This window comes from Dendrobates tinctorius, unplaced genomic scaffold (assembly GCF_039654945.1).
Source record: "Dendrobates tinctorius isolate UK_male_01 unplaced genomic scaffold, ASM3965494v1 ptg000061l, whole genome shotgun sequence".
NCBI classification, from domain to species: Eukaryota; Metazoa; Chordata; class Amphibia; order Anura; family Dendrobatidae; genus Dendrobates; species Dendrobates tinctorius.
In genome coordinates, this window is record NW_027361729.1 from 71,255 (window position 1) to 90,339 (window position 19,085).

The window sequence follows — 19,085 nt, forward strand, 5'->3', positions numbered from 1 at the left end:
AACGGAATACGTTGCAGCGTCTACCTCCAACATAGACTCGAGTGGTTTGAGCGTAATACTGCGACAGTAACATGAATGCGGTGTAATCAGGAGTGAACAGGTCACTGCCTCCCACAAGGTCAACACACTCCTCCTCTGCTGCTGTAATCTGTTACCATTGCTATTCCTGACCTTTTGCAGCCTAAAAAAATGATCAGATAAGCAGAAGAACTTAAAAATGACTGAATTCAGAAAGTGAGTTAGTTTTTTGTCGGGGAGAGGACACGCATGTAATCCTTCAGCCTTCTCAAATCTAGTGATTTGACCAGCAATTTTCCATCCTCAGAATTTCCTAAATGACAGTAGTTCTTTGTGGAGGATCACATAATGGGAGGTGTTATTTTACAGAGCAAGCTTCAGCGGGACGCACTGTTTGTTCCCATAACTGTATAGAAGAGGCGGCGTATACAGTTACGGAGTCATGATGTAACGAGAGCGAGCGGGGAACGGTACAAACTGTCCTGTATCTCTTGATTAAAAAAAACAGCTGTTCGGTGGCTTGCTGCTCTAACTGCTGCCCGAAACATGCCTCCTTATTGTCTACTAATTGCTACCTAACGAGGCTTATGTTTTTAGCTTGCTGCTTTCCATGTGGAATAGCATTAATAAGAAGTAATGAGACCTTGCAGTATTACATGACACCCAGGAGAACAGGCGCCCCCCACGGACCTGCAGAATTGGTTGCGAAATGGTCTGCATGGATGTTAGGGCTCTCTCTTACTGTTTCCACTTTTTTTTTTTTACTGGCAAAAATGAATTTATTTGAAACCGCGATGATTAGTAGCCAAGTCCTAGGTGTGATGCGCTCATTTTCACATTGCAGGTTGCAGCACTTGTTGTTTCCTCTGATTATTTATAATGGCGCTTGTAACCTGCAGGTAATGAGGACAGAGGATCTGTCACCAAATTTCACAGTACAAATAGTAGAGGCTGGTGTATTTACATTGAAAATCTATATCAGAATGACTGTAAATTGGGTCTAAGTATATTCAGTCTTTGCCCCCCCCCAGCCTAACTGACAGTTGCAGATTGTACTGAGCAGAGCGAGATCTCAGCGTTGAAGAGGGGCACTGAGAAGCTGTCAGATGAGGTTGGGGGAAATGGAGGTTCTTTTGTTTCAGGAGTTTCCTTATGGTAATATATTTTGGAATTATTATACTCTTTAAGAGACTATTCAAAATATGAAAGACATGGCTGCTTCCATCTATAAACCACACCACAGATCTCCATATTTTGTGTCTGGTATTGCAGCTGAGCTCCATTGAAGTGAATGTGGCTGAGCGGTAATACCAGACACAACAAGTGAACTGTTGTCGTGCAATTTTTGAGAAAAGGCAGCCATGTCTTTCTGATATTGGATAACCCATTTGATATGTCTATATTAGTGGAGCAAGCTTAATCTTTCCACTTCAGCAAATCCGGTTGAACGACATTATGCGTTTTCAGGCCTCCTGACACCCATCTGACAGATGATATTGGGGCAAGGCAGGATCGAGCATATTGAAGTTCAACATGCCCGATCATTTGTCCTCTACTTTCTGAATACCTGTACACACAGCTGAGCCATTCAGCCGACATTGAAGGTGTATGGGCACCATGTAGCTCTGCCCTGGCAGTAGTCAGCTTTGCTAGTATGTGTGGGTTCGTTATGAGGCCAGCAGTGATGACTCTACACAGGTCAGGATTTACATTTCTCCCAATGACCATCGTAATTTTCCTTTTTTCTTTAAGTCCGAGCATACTATCGATCCAACATAGCAGTAAATGAACTGTTTACCCCTAACAGATCTGAGCGTCTGACGATGCAGAAGGTTATGGGATGCTAATTAAGCAGAGCGATGAGCCATACGAAGAGGAGGATGGGGAAAGCGAAGAGCCGCTAAAACAAAGCGACAACAGCTCTGTTTGTTGACAGATGCAGCAGGCGCATATTCAGTAATTGGGTAATGGTGTAAACATTGGCAATTCGGCAAATCCCTTAGTGCATTGGAAACAGAAGGCAAGCTGAAATCAAGGGTATAAACAGACCCACCCCTTCCATGTCACCCACAATCCTCCTCCTGAAACTATTCTATGGCCTCCAAAGTAAAAAGAACGATGGAGAAATGGGCATCGTAGATTATCGCCGAGGTTCTGCTCCTAATTAATTAGCCGATGCCCCATCTGGAAGGACTCGGTGCCGCTCTTCAAGCTGTAATAGGTGTTTAAGGCAGCGAAGACGTCGTGCCATGTCTCGCCTTCCACACTTCTCCTAGCAGCTGTTTCAACATGTAAGGTTAAGTATAATAGTATGCTCACAACAAAGAGATGAGAACAGTCAGAGTCGCCCTTCCCTGGCCGAGGAAGATGCCACGTTCTAATCGGCAGTTCCAACAAATCGGCGATCCAGGGTGAAATCACGGTGTAATAAACAGGCCGGACCAGAGAGACCGTCTCCGATAATACACACCGAATGGAGATTGGGTAGACTGTGGGTACTTGCACCGGTGTGCCAGTCTTTTCTTTCTGATGGCTCTTTGTCACTTTAGTTGGCATCAAATTGCTAAATATAAAGAAAAACAGAGCGATCTGCTCTAAGTCAGGGATCGGAAACCATCATTATTCCAGCTGTTGTCAAACTACAACTCCCAACAGCTGAGGGGAGGCCAGGAATCGGCATTCCCCAACAGCTGGAGTGGAGAAAGCTGCGGATCCCTCCTTTATGTTACAGTGCATAAAGTTTTCGGGACCTGAAAACTAGTCTTGGGAGGGGGTCATGTTTTTATGTTTTAGGTATAGGTTTATATATTATGGTATTTGAATGTAGTGGTAGAAATTCCTTTCATCTGGAATTAGTTGATTAGAAAATGTTATTGGGCTTCTCTGAAAAAAAAAAAAAAGCTTATTTGTTTTGGCCTTTTTGTCTTTCTTTCTCTTGAGCCAACATGTGGATTTTAAGCATTTTATAGAATTGTCTATTAATCCAGAATATTTTATGAAACTTAAGTTCCCCCATTCACTTTAGTTGACTGTTTATCGTGCGGCCGACAGAGATCTTTCCCTTCCAAGATGGATGGTTAGATGATGGATGGATTGATGGATATATAGGTTGTTAGTGGATGAATGAATAGAGATACATAGTGGATGGATGGATTGATGGATAGTTATATATGTGGTTAGATAGTGAATGGATGGACAAAGATACATAGTGGATGGTTAGATGGAGGAATGGTTGGATGGTTAGACAGATGGATGATTGGATGGATGGATGAAAAGATTTAGACAAACAGATCCTTATGTGTAGCTACAGTGGGGAAAAAAAGTATTTAGTCAGTCAGCAATAGTGCAAGTTCCACCACTTAAAAAGATGAGAGGCGTCTGTAATTTACATCATAGGTAGACCTCAACTATGGGAGACAAACTGAGAAAAAAAAATCCAGAAAATCACATTGTCTGGTTTTTTTTTTCATTTTATTTGCATATTATGGTGGAAAATAAGTATTTGGTCAGAAACAAAATTTCATCTCAATACTTTGCGATATATCCTTTGTTGGCAATGACAGAGGTCAAACGTTTTCTGTAAGTCTTCACAAGGTTGCCACACACTGTTGTTGGTATGTTGGCCCATTCCTCCATGCAGATCTCCTCTAGAGCAGTGATGTTTTTGGCTTTTCGCTTGGCAACACAGACTTTCAACTCCCTCCAAAGGTTTTCTATAGGGTTGAGATCTGGAGACTGGCTAGGCCACTCCAGGACCTTGAAATGCTTCTTACAAAGCCACTCCTTCATTGCCCTGGCGGTGTGTTTTGGATCATTGTCATGTTGAAAGACCCAGCCACGTTTCATCTTCAATGCCCTTGCTGATGGAAGGAGGTTTGCACTCAAAATCTCACGATACATGGCCCCATTCATTCTTTCATGTACCCGGATCAGTCGTCCTGGCCCCTTTGCAGAGAAACAGCCCCAAAACATGATGTTTCCACCACCATGCTTTACAGTAGGTATGGTGTTTGATGGATGCAACTCAGTATTCTTTTTCCTCCAAACACGACAAGTTGTGTTTCTACCAAACAGTTCCAGTTTGGTTTCATCAGACCATAGGACATTCTCCCAAAACTCCTCTGGATCATCCAAATGCTCTCTAGCAAACTTCAGACGGACCCGGACATGTACAGGCTTAAGCAGTGGGACACGTCTGGCACTGCAGGATCTGAGTCCATGGTGGCGTAGTGTGTTACTTATGGTAGGCCTTGTTGCATTGGTCCCAGCTCTCTGCAGTTCATTCACTAGGTCCCCCCGCGTGGTTCTGGGATTTTTGCTCACCGTTCTTGTGATCATTCTGACCCCACGGGGTGGGATTTTGCGTGGAGCACCAGATCAAGGGAGATTATCAGTGGTCTTGTATGTCTTCCATTTTCTAATTATTGCTCCCACAGTTGATTTCTTCACTCCAAGCTGGTTGGCTATTGCAGATTCAGTCTTCCCAGCCTGGTGCAGGGCTACAATTTTGTTTCTGGTGTCCTTTGACAGCTCTTTGGTCTTCACCATAGTGGAGTTTGGAGTCAGACTGTTTGAGGGTGTGCACAGGTGTCTGTGTCTTTTTATACTGATAACAAGTTTAAACAGGTGCCATTACTACAGGTAATGAGTGGAGGAAAGAGGAGACTCTTAAAGAAGAAGTTACAGGTCTGTGAGAGCCAGAAATCTTGATTGCTTGTTTCTGACCAAATACTTATTTTCCACCATAATATGCAAATAAAATGGAAAAAAAACAGACAATGTGATTTTCTGGATTTTTTTTTCTCAGTTTGTCTCCCATAGTTGAGGCCTACCTATGATGTAAATTACAGACGCCTCTCATCTTTTTAAGTGGTGGAACTTGCACTATTGCTGACTGACTAAATACTTTTTTTCCCCACTGTATATGTGTGTACACGTATATATGTATATTTATGTATATATTTATTGCCACGGTGGAAATTGCAGTTGAAATTGACACTTGCCAGCAGTCACATGCCTCGTTTACACTGCTCACACTAGGGGTGCACATCATATATAATTACCTAGAAACCTCATTTTAATTGGCGTCTTGGTGGCATATTCTAAATCCCCCGTAACCATCCTTTAATCCCCTCGCACATACCATTTGCAACGACAAAAAAAAAAACTAGGACCTTTTTGCAGGGCTGTGGAGTCGGTAAGCCAAATCTGCGACTCCGACTCCGACTCCTCAATTTCCCTTACACCGACTCCAACTCCGACTCCACGACTCCGACTCCCACACATATTGCTTATATTTAAGTGAAAAATTTATTGTAGTACAATGTGAACCTCAGACATTTAATCATTTTTATGATCCAATAATCAAGATATTTAGATAGAACAGAATATATATTGGTGTACTACCCGGTTTTCATTCTTTTTGGTACAGATACGATATGGATAGACAGATATGGATAAATGGATAGATAGAGCAGATTTCTAATCTGCTTTTGCTATTGAAAACATTATCTATGAGCTCAAAAACCTTTCAGGTGATGCAGTTTTTTAAAAAGATGATCAGCTTTTGCAGCTGAAAAACGTATCCTCAAAAAACACAGGAAAAACGCTGTGTGTGAATGTAGCCTTAGATCAGGAATATAACAGCCATTTATAGGGCATTTCATAACTTTCCCAAATTCCTATGAAAAAATATTCAGCACATCCTGCATTGAATTACTGTACCCAATTTATTATATATTTTAGGAGTCGGAGTCGGTCCATTTTATACCGACTCCACCAAAATGAGCACCGACTCCGACTCCACAGCCCTGCCTTTTTGATATATTCTTTGATGTGTAATTGTGGTCAAATTAATTTTATCAATGTAGCAGAGCTGAGTTTGGATCGTCAGTGATTATATCACTATTTAGTAACTAATTGATCTGCAGCATGTGTGGCACTCAGTACCTACGGCATCGCTAGAACACTGCATTCATACTGACTACTTAACGAGTAGCTAAACTTATTTCAGTTTAATTATTGATCAGTCTTTGCAAAGTTATCAATCTTTGCAATATACTCTGTAAGGCTCTGTGCACACAGTGCGGATTCTGCTGCGGATCCACAGCGGATTTGGCCATGCGGATATGCAGCAGAACTGCATGTGATGTACAGTAGCATTAAAGGCTATGTAAAGCAAAATCCGCAGTGCACATGCTGCGTTTTTTTCGGCGCAGATTTGGTGCGGAATGGAAAAAGCAGCATGTTACTTCTTTTGTGCGGTTTTGCTCCAGTTTTCCACCTCCATTCTAGAAATCCGCAGGTGGAAAACCACAAAACATGCAGTAAGACCGCACAAAAAATGCACTAAATCCACTAGAAAGTTGCAGGTCATTTGACCTGCGGATTTAGTGAATTCTGCGTGGAAAATTCCTAAGCAGAATATTCATCGTGTGCACATAGCCTTACATTATCTTGCTTTTTTTACTTTCAAATGTCCTGCTGAAAGTGCTGTTTTATCTGCCTTGTTCATGCACTTCGCGTAGATGGTCTGAACTGCAGATCTAGCGAATATCAATACTACAGTGTCTCCCCCTTCCCCAATGCAAACTCTCTTCCTGACTGAGCATGAGGGAAGAGAGAAGCTCACACAGATCTACAGATATTTGCTAGACCTGCAGTTCAAAAAAGCCACTATAAGTGCATGAACAACCTAGATAAAACAGCACTTTCAGCATGAAATTTAAGAGAAAAGGAAGCAATATAAGGTCATGTAGTACATTAAAAAGATTCAGAACTTTGCAAAGGCCGATCAATAATTAAATTAAAAAATAAATAATTACTCTTTAAGAGAAAACCTCTCTATATCTAGTTGTAAAATTTTGGTCACACTAATATGTATCCATATAAGATTGGGGTTGACAAACACCCCAGAAACAACTTGCAATCCTAAATTGCATAATAAATGTTTTAGTTTTTTGCAGAAATCGTTCATTGGGAAATCGTAAAGAATTATAATCAACAATGTATATTATGTGCACAGTCTGGACCAGCAGGGGTATACTGGAAGATCTGAAGTCAGAGAGAAACATAATTGTTACTCATGTACATTTGCATCTTGATTGATATACTTATCTGTGGAGGGGAGGAGTCAATAGAATCAGAAGTTTATTTTACTCTTTTTTTTTTTTTCCCCTTAGGCGTCCAGTGGGCGGTCCTACTACGGAGTTGATTATTATTTATGAAAAATTGTTAATCTTCTGGGCTTAGAAGTTAAGGGGGCGGTCCTACTCAGTGATTGACAGTGCACCCTCATAAGTGTGCGCAGAAAATATGTTGTCGATGCCTGAGATAGCACCGCCTACTGGACTCTTCAGTTTTGAATAAGCAGAGGTGTAATTGGGTAAATTACTTCTATGCTGCATTGCATGATGAAAGGGACAGTTATAGTTATTTGCAGTGCATGTTATGTGCAGACACTGAATCAGCAGGGGAGAACTGAAGATGAGCTAAATGCCGCTCTTAACGCTTCTTCTTATTATCTTTCCCAACTCTGTTTTCCAGATCACCCAATTGGATCCCAGCCGGACTCTCATGGAACTTAAGCTATATCCTCAGGAAACACTTTTCCTGGAAGCCAAGGAATAATTTTCCCTTAGCGCGGACTGTGAAAAGCGGTGGAGGAGGTTCTGCTGTATTGGATAAATAAAATCACTCTGTCACCTCCCACATCCAGAGTGCACACATGCATCATAGGAGCGGGGGCCTGTAGCCCCCCCATTCTGGAGGTTTTCAGCCCGGGCAGGAGATTATCACCAATACAACTTTAAATATTACAGATAGCCATCATCCAGCTTCTCATTTAATAAATTCACTGTTCTCACACCAAAAACATTACTTTAAGTTTCTTAAAGGGGAAATCCAGGCAAAATAATAGAATTCAGATACATGTGAGAAGATCACATCGATGACATCTTTGATCCTGAAGCACCACTAATTTCCAAAGTAAAAGGGCTCTGGAGAGTCAGATTTTCCCAAAGTGAGCTTGGTGAGACATTTTCCTATGTAAGGCTTTCCTTAAAGGGAACCCATCACTTTAAATATGCAGGCCAGTCTAGAGGTAACCGCTATGAGCTTAGCAGATTGATTATATACATATGTAAGTTAAAAAGGGTCAATAAAACTAGTAACTTATGCTCATTTTTAGGAGTCCAGTAGGCGGTGCTTCTCAGGAATTGACCGTTCTTTATGCTTAACAGGAAAGGTTGTCAAATATTTGCACGGTCTAGGATTAGAAGTCAAGGGGGGGCGGTCCTACTAATTGATAGTGTTTCCAGTATGAGTGTGCGTAGGAAAAAAAAAAGGTCCGTACCCAAATAGGACCGCCCACTGGACTGCAAAAGAATAACTGGCTAAACTACTAGTTCTGCAGAACTTTTTCAACATGCATATATCAATCTGCTCAACTCATTTGGCCCTAAATGTGGTAACGGTAGATTGGTCGACATATTGGTTTCCCTTTTTTAGGCTTTGTTTTGAGTTGTCGGCTTTTCAGCCTGTCTGCAGTGCCAGAGGGGGTGCAAGCTTTCTGAAGAGCGCCTTCACTCTGGACATCACTGGTGTTACGAGATCAATGGCTTCATGTGGGTTTCTCGCATGTCAGAAGGTCATCTTTTTTTTTTTTTCTCGACTGGATTTCCCCATTAAATCTCTCATATTTCTATAGAGGGAATCGCATGTCCTCCATAGTAATGCCGAGTATCTGTCTGCTGCTTCTGCTGGATCCATACAATGGCGACTTTCCAAGTCTTTATCCATTTATTCAGACTGGGATTTATGCACATAATGAATCCTAGAATAACGCCGTGATTCACAGATTTGGGTGTGAGGAGGGAACATTCAGGTCTATACCTACTAATACTCAGCGAGTTAATCCAGTCCTGAAAGAAGCCAAGCTTTACCTTTAACTTAACATTGACCTACAAAAAGCAAAATTACTTTTTCGGCTTACCTAAAAAGTGACCACCTGGTCCTGCAATGGCGGCTATTTGACAGGTGGGTTGCCGATAATCTGTTGTCCTCTAGGCACATGGCGCTCTTCTGTAAAATATATTCTGAAATATCTATAGACACCGCCACTCCATTTACACAGGAGACTCTGAGATCTCTGCTTGAGCCCTTCATCAGTCCTAAATGTATAACCTATAGGAATGTACTTAGTGGGGGGGGGGTAACCCTTGTAAAATCTGAAGCAGGGGTGTAGCTAAGCAAAGGTGGCCACATCTGTGACTTTTTTGGCGTCCAAAGTTCTTGCCATTCTTGGCAGTAAGTAAAGTGATGAACTTCTAGTCTACAGAAGATGCATCCAACTTTAATCCAGCTATTCTGGAAACATCTAAACATCTTTCCCCCCCCCCCCCCCCTTTTTTTTTTTTTTTTTAGTCCGTGAAAGTTTTTTGGTGACTATATTTTCGGGACCCTACTTAAGAGGAGATCTATTTTTTTTTTTTGCCAGAAATCAACAGCTAATCTCATCAGTAGAGAGGTAGGAACTTTTTGAAAAGTTTTTCCTACTTTCCGCTGATGGATTTTTTTTTTTTGGTTCTCCTCTTTAAGTAAGAAAGCTATTTTATCCCCTTTCCCAATTCCATTACTGTTTATCATAAAGAAACCAAACTACATGGATTCCTCCAGATCATTTAATAAAGGGGTTGTATGGAGCAGATAAAGGGTCTGTGACCAGCTTATTAGTCGCTCTGTTGCACTTGGTATTGCAGCACGGCCCTATTACTGGGAAAAGATAATTTTCCTAATCCCATAAACCCCTAACCATTAAAGATACCGAAAAATAATGCAATAGCAGCATTTACAGATACTCAGCGTCACTATATTGTGATTTTTCTTCTTTTTGGATTTTTCTCATATACTCATCCAGTATTTTATTACTTTTTAATCTCATTTCCGGATCCTGGACCTTGTTTGAATTTTCTACCTTTAATTCTTCAGAAGAGGGGGAAAAAAATGCTTTATTGTCTAAGATGAGACCTGGTAAAATGACACGAGAATGAGCAAAACTTTCCATAAAGATTTTACAGTATTACATTGAACTGATGTGAGGGATTATTTGAAGAATATACTTTGGTCAAGATGCCAGTTATTTATTTCTGATTTAAGCTTTTGGTTGCAATCGGTCATTTATATAATTTTTCCTTTTTTTTTTTTTTTTCTCCTTCCTTTTTTTTTTCAATTTAGGCAGAAGAGGTAGGGTGCATTATTTGCAGTGTGTGCCACTTGACATATATGCATGATGTGAATATTTAACTCTGAATAAATTACAGACCAACACAAGATACTTGAAATCCTCCAAATAATTCAGAACTTTTTCCCACTCTGGTCCATAATGATCCAGAATCTTGGACTGGCTTAATATAAACTTATAGATCGCACAGACGGACAAATTATGACTCTGAACAACCTCATAAAAGTCTGGAGGGCTCTAAAGTTTTCGTTTTCTGAGCTTCAGTTTAATAGGGATCATTCTGATTTGCCTTTTTTTTTTTTTTTTTTTTTTTTTTTTTTTTTTGTTACCAAGCCTGAACCCACTTCAACATAAGGTTGGAAAAACACACAATTTTTGGTACTGGTTTTTTTTTTTTTTTAATCTAAAGCCAGATTTTGACCCAAAAACAAAGAAATAAAACAAGTTTAAAAGGGGGACTTGTACCCACTCACTTTGATTATAGCATCAAAACCTTCATTTAAGACTCCAGCCTGAAGAAGACCAAACCTAAAAGTATAAGTGGGATATAAATTCTAGTTCTTTAACTTGGATTTTTTCTTTTAGAAGAGTAATATTTTCCTATTAAATCAGTTGCAGGGATGATAGTAAGGGTCTGAAACGAAACAATATGTCACTGATGTCACTGATAAGGTATTGGTCTTTCGATGATCCAGATTGCTGAAAGTTAGATATTGAAGTTGTATCGGGACGATACTGATGATACAGTCCCAGGTCTGGAGGGTCGGTTGTGTAGAAATGTCCATATAGACCTTAATTTATTATGGATACATAGCTACATACTTCATTGTAGTTTGGGGGCTGAATTGCAGCATCTGTAAGAGGGGCTCTGCCCTTGAAAATCCCTATTTCTTAGAAGCGTCACTTAGTCGTAAGGAAAGCAACCAGCTTACTGCAGCTCCCAGCAATCAGCCGTAATCTGGCAGGAAGTGTTCAGTTTTCCTGCAGCGCCACAACTAGATAAGTTGAGTATTATACAGTGCCTATGTATACTGATGGACACAGACAGAAGAGGACCCCTGTGCAAGAGCAGTATTTGGGCCCTTTGCAGTCAAGTAGCTCAATAATAATGCACATTTCCACCTTTTTTGGAGGTAGAACCGGGCCCCCTTAATTTTTGAGCCCCTGTGCGGCTGCACAGGTTGCATCAGTCATATGTCTGCCCCGCCTATGTAAACCATTGGGTTGTCTGTGTAATGAAAGACAGAACTTGGCCATGGATGTGGATCCTGAACAAATGGAATTCTTTAATCCCTTAGTTTCTTAATTGGGTATCTAAAAATTGGTTTCCTAAACTGTAAGACCCCTTATAAATGGAAGCTTGCAAGCATTGGCTATACATTGGAGACCACCAGTTGCTACATCCAGTGTCTGAAGAACATTAGGCCCACCAGAGAATTTTATTCTGAAGGCCCACCTTTATCCCCCACTGAAGAGCCCCATAGCAACTGCAAGCTTTGCACTATGAACTCTCCTGAAGGAGATGCCAGGGCCCACCAGAAGATTCTCCGCTTCTCTGGTGGGCCAGTCCAACCCTGGTCACATCCATTTTACCAAATGACATAAGCTTTCAAAGTGAGCTAAGGGCCCAAGGCGTAAGAAGCTAGCAAGTCTACAGTGCAACTGGGTGAGCCACAGATGCCTCGGGACGGACTAGGAATTACCACGCAAAAGCCCTTAAGGCTGATGAGGAGTGAATCACACGATGCCAATCCAGCTAACGTCACTTTCTTCCCCCGCATTTGTCTTGTAGAAATAATATAGTAGCGCAGATCTTGGAGGGATATCATACTACAGGTACAGGCGTTATTTGCAGTGGCCTTCCTTTATATCAGTCTTTACAGCAAAATGTGAACTGTACAAATCTCCTATTGTACCTCTTAACGCTGATGTAAATTTTTCATGCCCTTCAGGTAGCAGAACTATTTTTTTTTTTAGGCTGCTGATTTAATTTACAGACTTCAAATTTGGTATATGTGAGTTCAAAAAATGGCAGCCAATGTGTATAAACTAGACCTTTTATATATGGGCTCTAGCCAAGCACAAATATGGCTAATGTAGGGCGTAAGTACTTAACGTGATGGTACAGCCCAATATATACATATGTGTATTCTAAAAAGCCCCTTATATTTCATGACATAGGGGGTCACTTCACCGGCCAAAGCTTTTCAGATAATCTGATTTCTATTTTACCTTAAAATAAATCATAGGAGCCTTCACCTCTCTGCTCCCGCACCCTGGATGTGTCTGTCCTTGTTTGTAAATTGTTATTCTGATGTTTTTAAGAATGTTGTACTTGTCACGCCACAAAAAAAATGAAAAATGCAAAATGTGTGAAAAAAAAAACTGTTTCATTTATTGCGTAGGGGATGTATTAGTGGGGTTCCTCTATATCTCACGGTCGGTATACATTATACGATCATATCTGGATTTTGAACGGTACATTAAATTTCACTATAGAATAAATAACACCACTAATATATATAATTTTCACTAATTTATTACTCATCTGTGTAAAGGGGTTGTCCACTTGCAGTTAAATATTATTCCTGAGATCAGTTTGCTATATAAAAAAAATTCACTGGGATCACACTAGGAGTGTGACGTCCGCACCTTTGCCAATGCCAGACAGTAGGGAGCAGTGGTGGAGACTTGTGGACCCAGGGAAGATAAGTAGCAAACTGTACTCAGGGATGAAATTTAACTGAAAGGGGCAACTCCTTTAAGGCTACATTCACACATCCATTATAACACGTCCATGTGCAGTCTATTTTTTTTTTTTCTGATTGACTATGGGTTTGTGTACCAACGCTGCTGGGTGTGGACCCACTGCACCACGGGCCAGGCTTACCCTGGAGGGAGATGACTTAGTGTCTGTTGGGTCTTCACTGGGGCCTCTGATGGTTAGGATAAGCTGAGCTGCCAGTGGACACTAGGTACCACTCCAGGAGAAGTTCACAGGACAGAGGAGGGTCAGAGGCACGGGTAGAGGGTCCATTAGGGCGAGAAAGAAGCGTATTCTTACGGTCTGAGGTCAGGGCAGGCAGCACAGGTTCATAATACAAAGCTGGAGTCAGGGATGGAAACATCAAACTGAGCTGGTCAACAGGCAAGGTCAATAACTGGAGACAAAATATGAAGATATGCATAAACAGCTGCTAGTAAGTAGACTAAGAACCAATGTCCGGTCAAGGAGTGGTAGACGTAGCTGCTTAATATATATCCTGCTGGCACGGAATAGGCCAGGACTAAATTTCTGCAGAGACTGGCCATGCCCCCCTAAAGCCACTTGAAAACAACATGCATTGCCCAGGAGTACTGCAAGACCGTAACCCTACTTACGCTCCCCCTTTCTTGGCCAGACCGATGGAGAAACCTCTCCAAGATGACAGGGGCACAGGTATTCTCCACACGTTCCCAGGAACTCTCCTCCGGTCTAAAGCCCTTCCAATCCACCAGATAGAAGGTCCTCCCCCTAATCTTTTTAGCATCCAAGATGTCCGTAACCTTGAAGTAGTCCGAGGAATCCTCAGGAACAGCAGTAACGGAAGTTGTTTGGGGCTTTGAGAAGCGATTCAAGACCACCGGCTTCCGGGGCGAAACAGTAAAGGTGTTTGGGATCTGTAAATTTGCAAAGAGTGGAAGACTGTAGCTCAACAGATTAAGTTGCAAGAGGATTTTGTACAGACCAAGGTTCTTGGAAGCAAACTTGTACAAAGCCACCAATAGGCAAATATTCTGGGGCGGCAGCCAAACTTTATCTGCAGGATGATACTGAGGTGGCAATCCTCTCTTTGTTGGCATGAGTCTTCATCCAAGACATAGCCTTAAGGAGGGAAGCTTGGGTTTGCTATCAGATCTGGAGAAAATTGCCGTACGAGGCATCAGCTGCGGGAATCCCGGAGGAAGCAGACCTAGGAGAGGGCACGTGAGGATGCTAGAATAATACCACAAAGAATAGAGATGCTCCAAGAGATTCTCCAACTTGGTTGTTGTAGGAAACACAGCCCAAGGAAGTAGTTGCACACAGTCATCCTGACGGACAGAGATAAAGTGACGAAGGTAGTTCTCGATAATCTGATTTACCCGTTCCAGTTGCCCATTTGCAGAGATGAAGTCCAGGTGGACATTCAGTAGCTTGCACAGTGTTTTCCAAAACTTCAAAGTGAACTGGGCTCCACTATCAAAGACTATCTGAAGAGATAGATCATGAAGACTAAATACATGCTGGAAGAACTGTGTTGAGCTTAGGAGCGAAGGGAAGACCAGCCAGGAGTATGAAGAGAACCAATCCACCACAACCCAAATGGTGTTGTAACCATCTGATAGAGGCAGGCCCACGATTAAGTCCATAGCAATATGTTGTTAGGGAGCAGAAGGAGGCAGCAGAGGCTGGAGGAGACCAGCAGGATTATCCTTGGCAGACTTCTTTCTGGGCCACTGTGAACAAGTGGTTACAAAGTCACAGACATCCTTGACCAGCAAGGACCACCATAAAGGGCAAGCAATTAGCTCAGTGGACTTGCATATGCCTATATGACCAGCCAACTTAGATTTGTGTCCAAGACAGAACTCTCCTCCTAGCAGTGGGGACTAAGGGGCTTCTTCAATAATCCTGGCCAGATCAATGATGTGCTGAAGCTCTTCCAGGGAATCTGACACATCAAAGGAGCAAGACAGGGCATCTGCTTTGACATACTTCTTTTCAGGACGGAAGTGTAATTCGAAGTTAAAACGAGCAAATTACACCTGGTGCCCACCTGACTTAATTAGTATTCAACTGTTGGGTAGACTGCAGGAAGGTCAGATTTTTATGGTATGTGTATATTACCGGAGAACTGGCACCCTTCAGTAGATGTCTCTACCAGTGCTCTTCCACTGATAGATGAGGCATCTACCTCCAAGAGTAACTGCTTATTGGGATCGGGGAGATGCAGCGTCGGAGGGCTCGGAGAGGTCTCGTTCAAATGCTAGAGCGCCGACTTAGGCCAGTCTCTGACTTCTTGGTTAAGGTTGAGATAGGTACTATAAGGAAAAAGAAAGGCATGATAAATTGCCTGAAGATGTTGGCAAAACCCATGAAGCACTGGATGGCACACAGGCCTTGAGGACGTGACCAGGATAGAACAGCAGAAACCTCAGAATCCATTTCAAGACTTGGTTGGAAACCATGTACAGAGGAAAGGCAAGGAGGTTTTTTTCAAAGACACATTTGAACAATTTGACAAACAAATTGTTCTCCTGGAGACGCTTCAGAACTTGTTTTCTGTTGGAAGGTAAGTCAGAGGAGAATATCGGGATATCGTCCAAATACAGCACCACGGAAAGAAAGAGGAGATGCCAGAAGATGTCATTAAAAATTCCTGAAACACTGCAGCTGCGTTACACAGCCAGAAGTGCATAACGCAATAGTCGTAATGACCGTTGCGTGTATTAAAGACCGGTTTCCATTTGTCACCCTTACAGTTAAGAATCAAGTTATAAGTCCCTCACAGATCCAAATTACAGAAGATCTTGGCTCCATGAATTCAGTCAAATAGCTCAGAAATCAAAGGCAGGGGTTACTTGTTGTTTTTAGTGATTTTGTTAAGACCTCAATAGTCTTAACAGCAGAGTATGGAACCGTCCTTCTTAGTCATGAAGAAGGCGGCACCAGCAGGAGAAGAGGACTTCCGGATGAATCCTTTGGCTAAATTGTTTCGGATGTTTTCAGACATGACCCAATTCTAAAGTAGACATAGGGGATACACCTGCCCCCGGAGTGATGAAGAGCCAGGAAGAGAATTGATGGGAAAGTCATAAGGTTTGTGGGGTGGCAGAACCTCAACCTCTTCACAGAAGATGCTTGCAAAGGCAAGATATTAAATGGCAGCAAAGCAAAGTTAGAAGGCGGAGTCTTGGGCATGACTTTGGTTAGGCAATTGGAAGCACAGTGCGGTCCCCAATGAAGTACCTGGCCGGAGGACCAGTCAGTAACCGGCGCATGTAGATGCAGAAATTAAATGACCAAGAGAACAGAATTCACAAATCTGGTTAGCACGCAGAAGGAAATCCTTTCAGTATGTAGGACTTCAATCTGCAGCGTGACTGGCAGCATAATGAATCGAATATGTTCTACCAGGAGTTGTCCGTCAATGGAGTAAACAGTCAAGGGATGATACAGCTGTTGTGTAGGGAGCTGAAGTCTATGGAGCAGATCCAGATGAATGATGTTGCTCATGGAACCAGAATCCAAATGGGGAGCAGCAGATGGGAACTTCTCCTGCCAGGTCAGGGCAACCTTACACAGTAGCTTTGGAGAGTAGAATATTGCCACCAGTGCTTTTCATTCCAAACCAGCTTCGCTGCCAACGTTTCCAGGTACCTCCCAACATCGCGGGTCTCTTTACCTCCACACTCCCAAATGGGGTTTGCCCAGGCCAGGGCTTGTCCAGACAGCTGAAAGACCATTAACACTATCTTGGTCTGATACAAAGGAAAGTGGTAACCGTGGAGTGTGATGTGGAGCTGACACTGAAGTGGATTATAGCAGGACAGAAGTGTAAGCTGGAGAATAGCTTTTCAACCAGAAACTGGAACATTAGACTGTTGCCTAGGAGAGGCTGACTGTCCATAGGAGGGTTGGCCAGATGTGGTAGAAGCTGAAGACATTGTGGCGGACAGATCCTGTAGCTGGGTAGGACCCATTGATGGCCTGCATCAGCTAATTCTGACACGCTGAGAGCAGACCTCTTTATACAATACTTGTACATTAGACTTGGGGTCCCTGCATCCTGACTTGTTAGCGGGTTCCATGGCCTAAACGTAATGTAACGCTGGTGAGTGTGGACCACTACACAATGGGCTGGGATTACACCCTGGAGGGTATGACAAAGTATCTACTGAGTCTTCACGACGGCCTCTGATGGTGAGGATAGACTGGCCTGCCATTAAACACCAGTTACCACCCCAGGGCAGTTCTTGAGACTACAGCAACTGACCGGATGGTCAGAGGTGCAGGTATGTACGAGGCACAGGAGTGTGAGACAGAAGCATAGTCAGACGGTGCAAGGTCGGGGCAGGCAGCAGACGTTCATAATACAAAGCTCGGAGTCAGGAATGGAGAAGTCAAACTGAGTTAGTAAACAAGCTGGGTCGATAACTGGAGATAGAATATGTACATATGCATAAACCTCTGCTAGCAGGCTAGGAACGAACGTTTGAGCAAGGAGCGATGGGAGCAGCTGCCTAATATCCTACTAGCACGGGATGGGCCATGGAACCTAACTTCTGCAGGACACAACAGGGTTAAATTCCTGCAGAGACTGGCCTTTCTCCCCTAAAGCCACAGGGAAATAACATGCAAATGCAGCAGTGCTGCAAGAGGTAAACTCAGGGAGATGGCCTGATACAAGGGGAAGCTGCGCGGTGACCACACTGAGTAGGACGGCGCTAAGGAGGCATGCGAGTTACCACTGTGACATAGTTTCATTGACCTGTACACACATCTGTTTTAAAACTGAGTTTGTTATTGATCTGTGAGACTCGGATCACATCCTATTCTCGTTCGTTTTGCAGCTCAGACTCACCCATTAAAGTTTATGGGGATGAAAAATGGAAGGCGTTCTTTATACTTCTGTTTTCCATCAATGTTTCATTTGTTTTTAATTGATCCATCGTTAAGCGTCAATGGATAATGAAGTTCAGACAGTGTACTTTGTTCAGTTTTTAAAAACCAATGACAAAAAGTCACATTGAACACGGAGGCAATATGGTGGACAGAGGGAACAAAAATGTACCATTTATAATGGATGTAAAAATGTAAACTGATGTGTGTATGTAGCCGCGCACTTTTTTTTTTTTTTTGCTAAAGGGATATTGGAAAGGAGAAACATTTAATTGTGCCAAGTTCTGATTCTCTTGTAACATACAAAACATTCAGGCACTACTTTGAAATGAGTGATATCTAAAAACAATGTAAGTACATGGTAAAGAAGGAAAAGGAAAATTCAACATCTAAATAAAAGGGAAATGGAAGACGAAAGTACTACATAATAAAAAATAAATACAAAACTGTACAGAAAGCCATAACTACTACTTAAGGAGAACCAGTTACTTGCCATAAATGTATTTTTTTTACCTGGTATAGTTCTTGCTGTTCTCCTGAATCATTTTTTTTCCGGGCCCCTTTTTAATTTAGCCCTTTGTATGTGAATCTAATCTTGATAGCCAAGAAAGAAGATCACAGACCAGAGTTGAGGATTATGCCCCCTTTGGCTAACAATACCAGATTGACATACAAGGTGCAAAAAGAAAAATTGGAGTATACCTCATGAATGAAGAGGCTCAGGAACAAAACACTACCTGATTGAGGAGAACAGCCGCAAGTAGAGTAGGTAAAAGTAAAAAATTATATATTTATGGCACGTGATAGGTCAGCTTTAAAGTATCTAAACTTATTCTCATATATTATTCATCACAGCCATATAGAAAACACCCTATAAGCATGACGTACACATGCAATCCTGGTAAACTGATTTATGTATTTCTATTTAGGGGATGTATTGACCAAATAGCATCAAATAGTTTTGAATAAAATAAGTGTATAATAGAAAATAGAACTTAGAGTACTTATAACTAGGTCAAAATTGGCTAATGTTTGTTTTGATTTATTGCCGCTGCTACCCTGAGTATTGCACCTTTTTGTTCTTTTTCTAATCCACCATTGGGTTAGTTCTGATTTTTATGGTCTTTACTAAGGGGACATTGTTCACAAGATCCTCTTGGGCATGTCTTTAGGGTGCTCTGC

The 19,085-nt window shown here is 42.0% G+C and overlaps 1 protein-coding gene across 1 annotated transcript in view; it reads left to right on the top strand.

Moving 5' to 3' along the window:
* LOC141092842 (FAS-associated factor 1-like) overlaps window positions 1-12,535 on the top strand; it is a 76,052-nt gene extending 63,517 nt beyond the window's left edge. Inside the window, exon 6 of the mRNA XM_073579155.1 lies at window positions 7,564-12,535. Coding sequence (XP_073435256.1) covers window positions 7,564-7,647 — 84 coding nt within the window. The 3' untranslated portion in view covers window positions 7,648-12,535. The remainder of the gene's footprint in view (window positions 1-7,563) is intronic.
* Window positions 12,536-19,085: the final 6,550 nt, after the last annotated feature.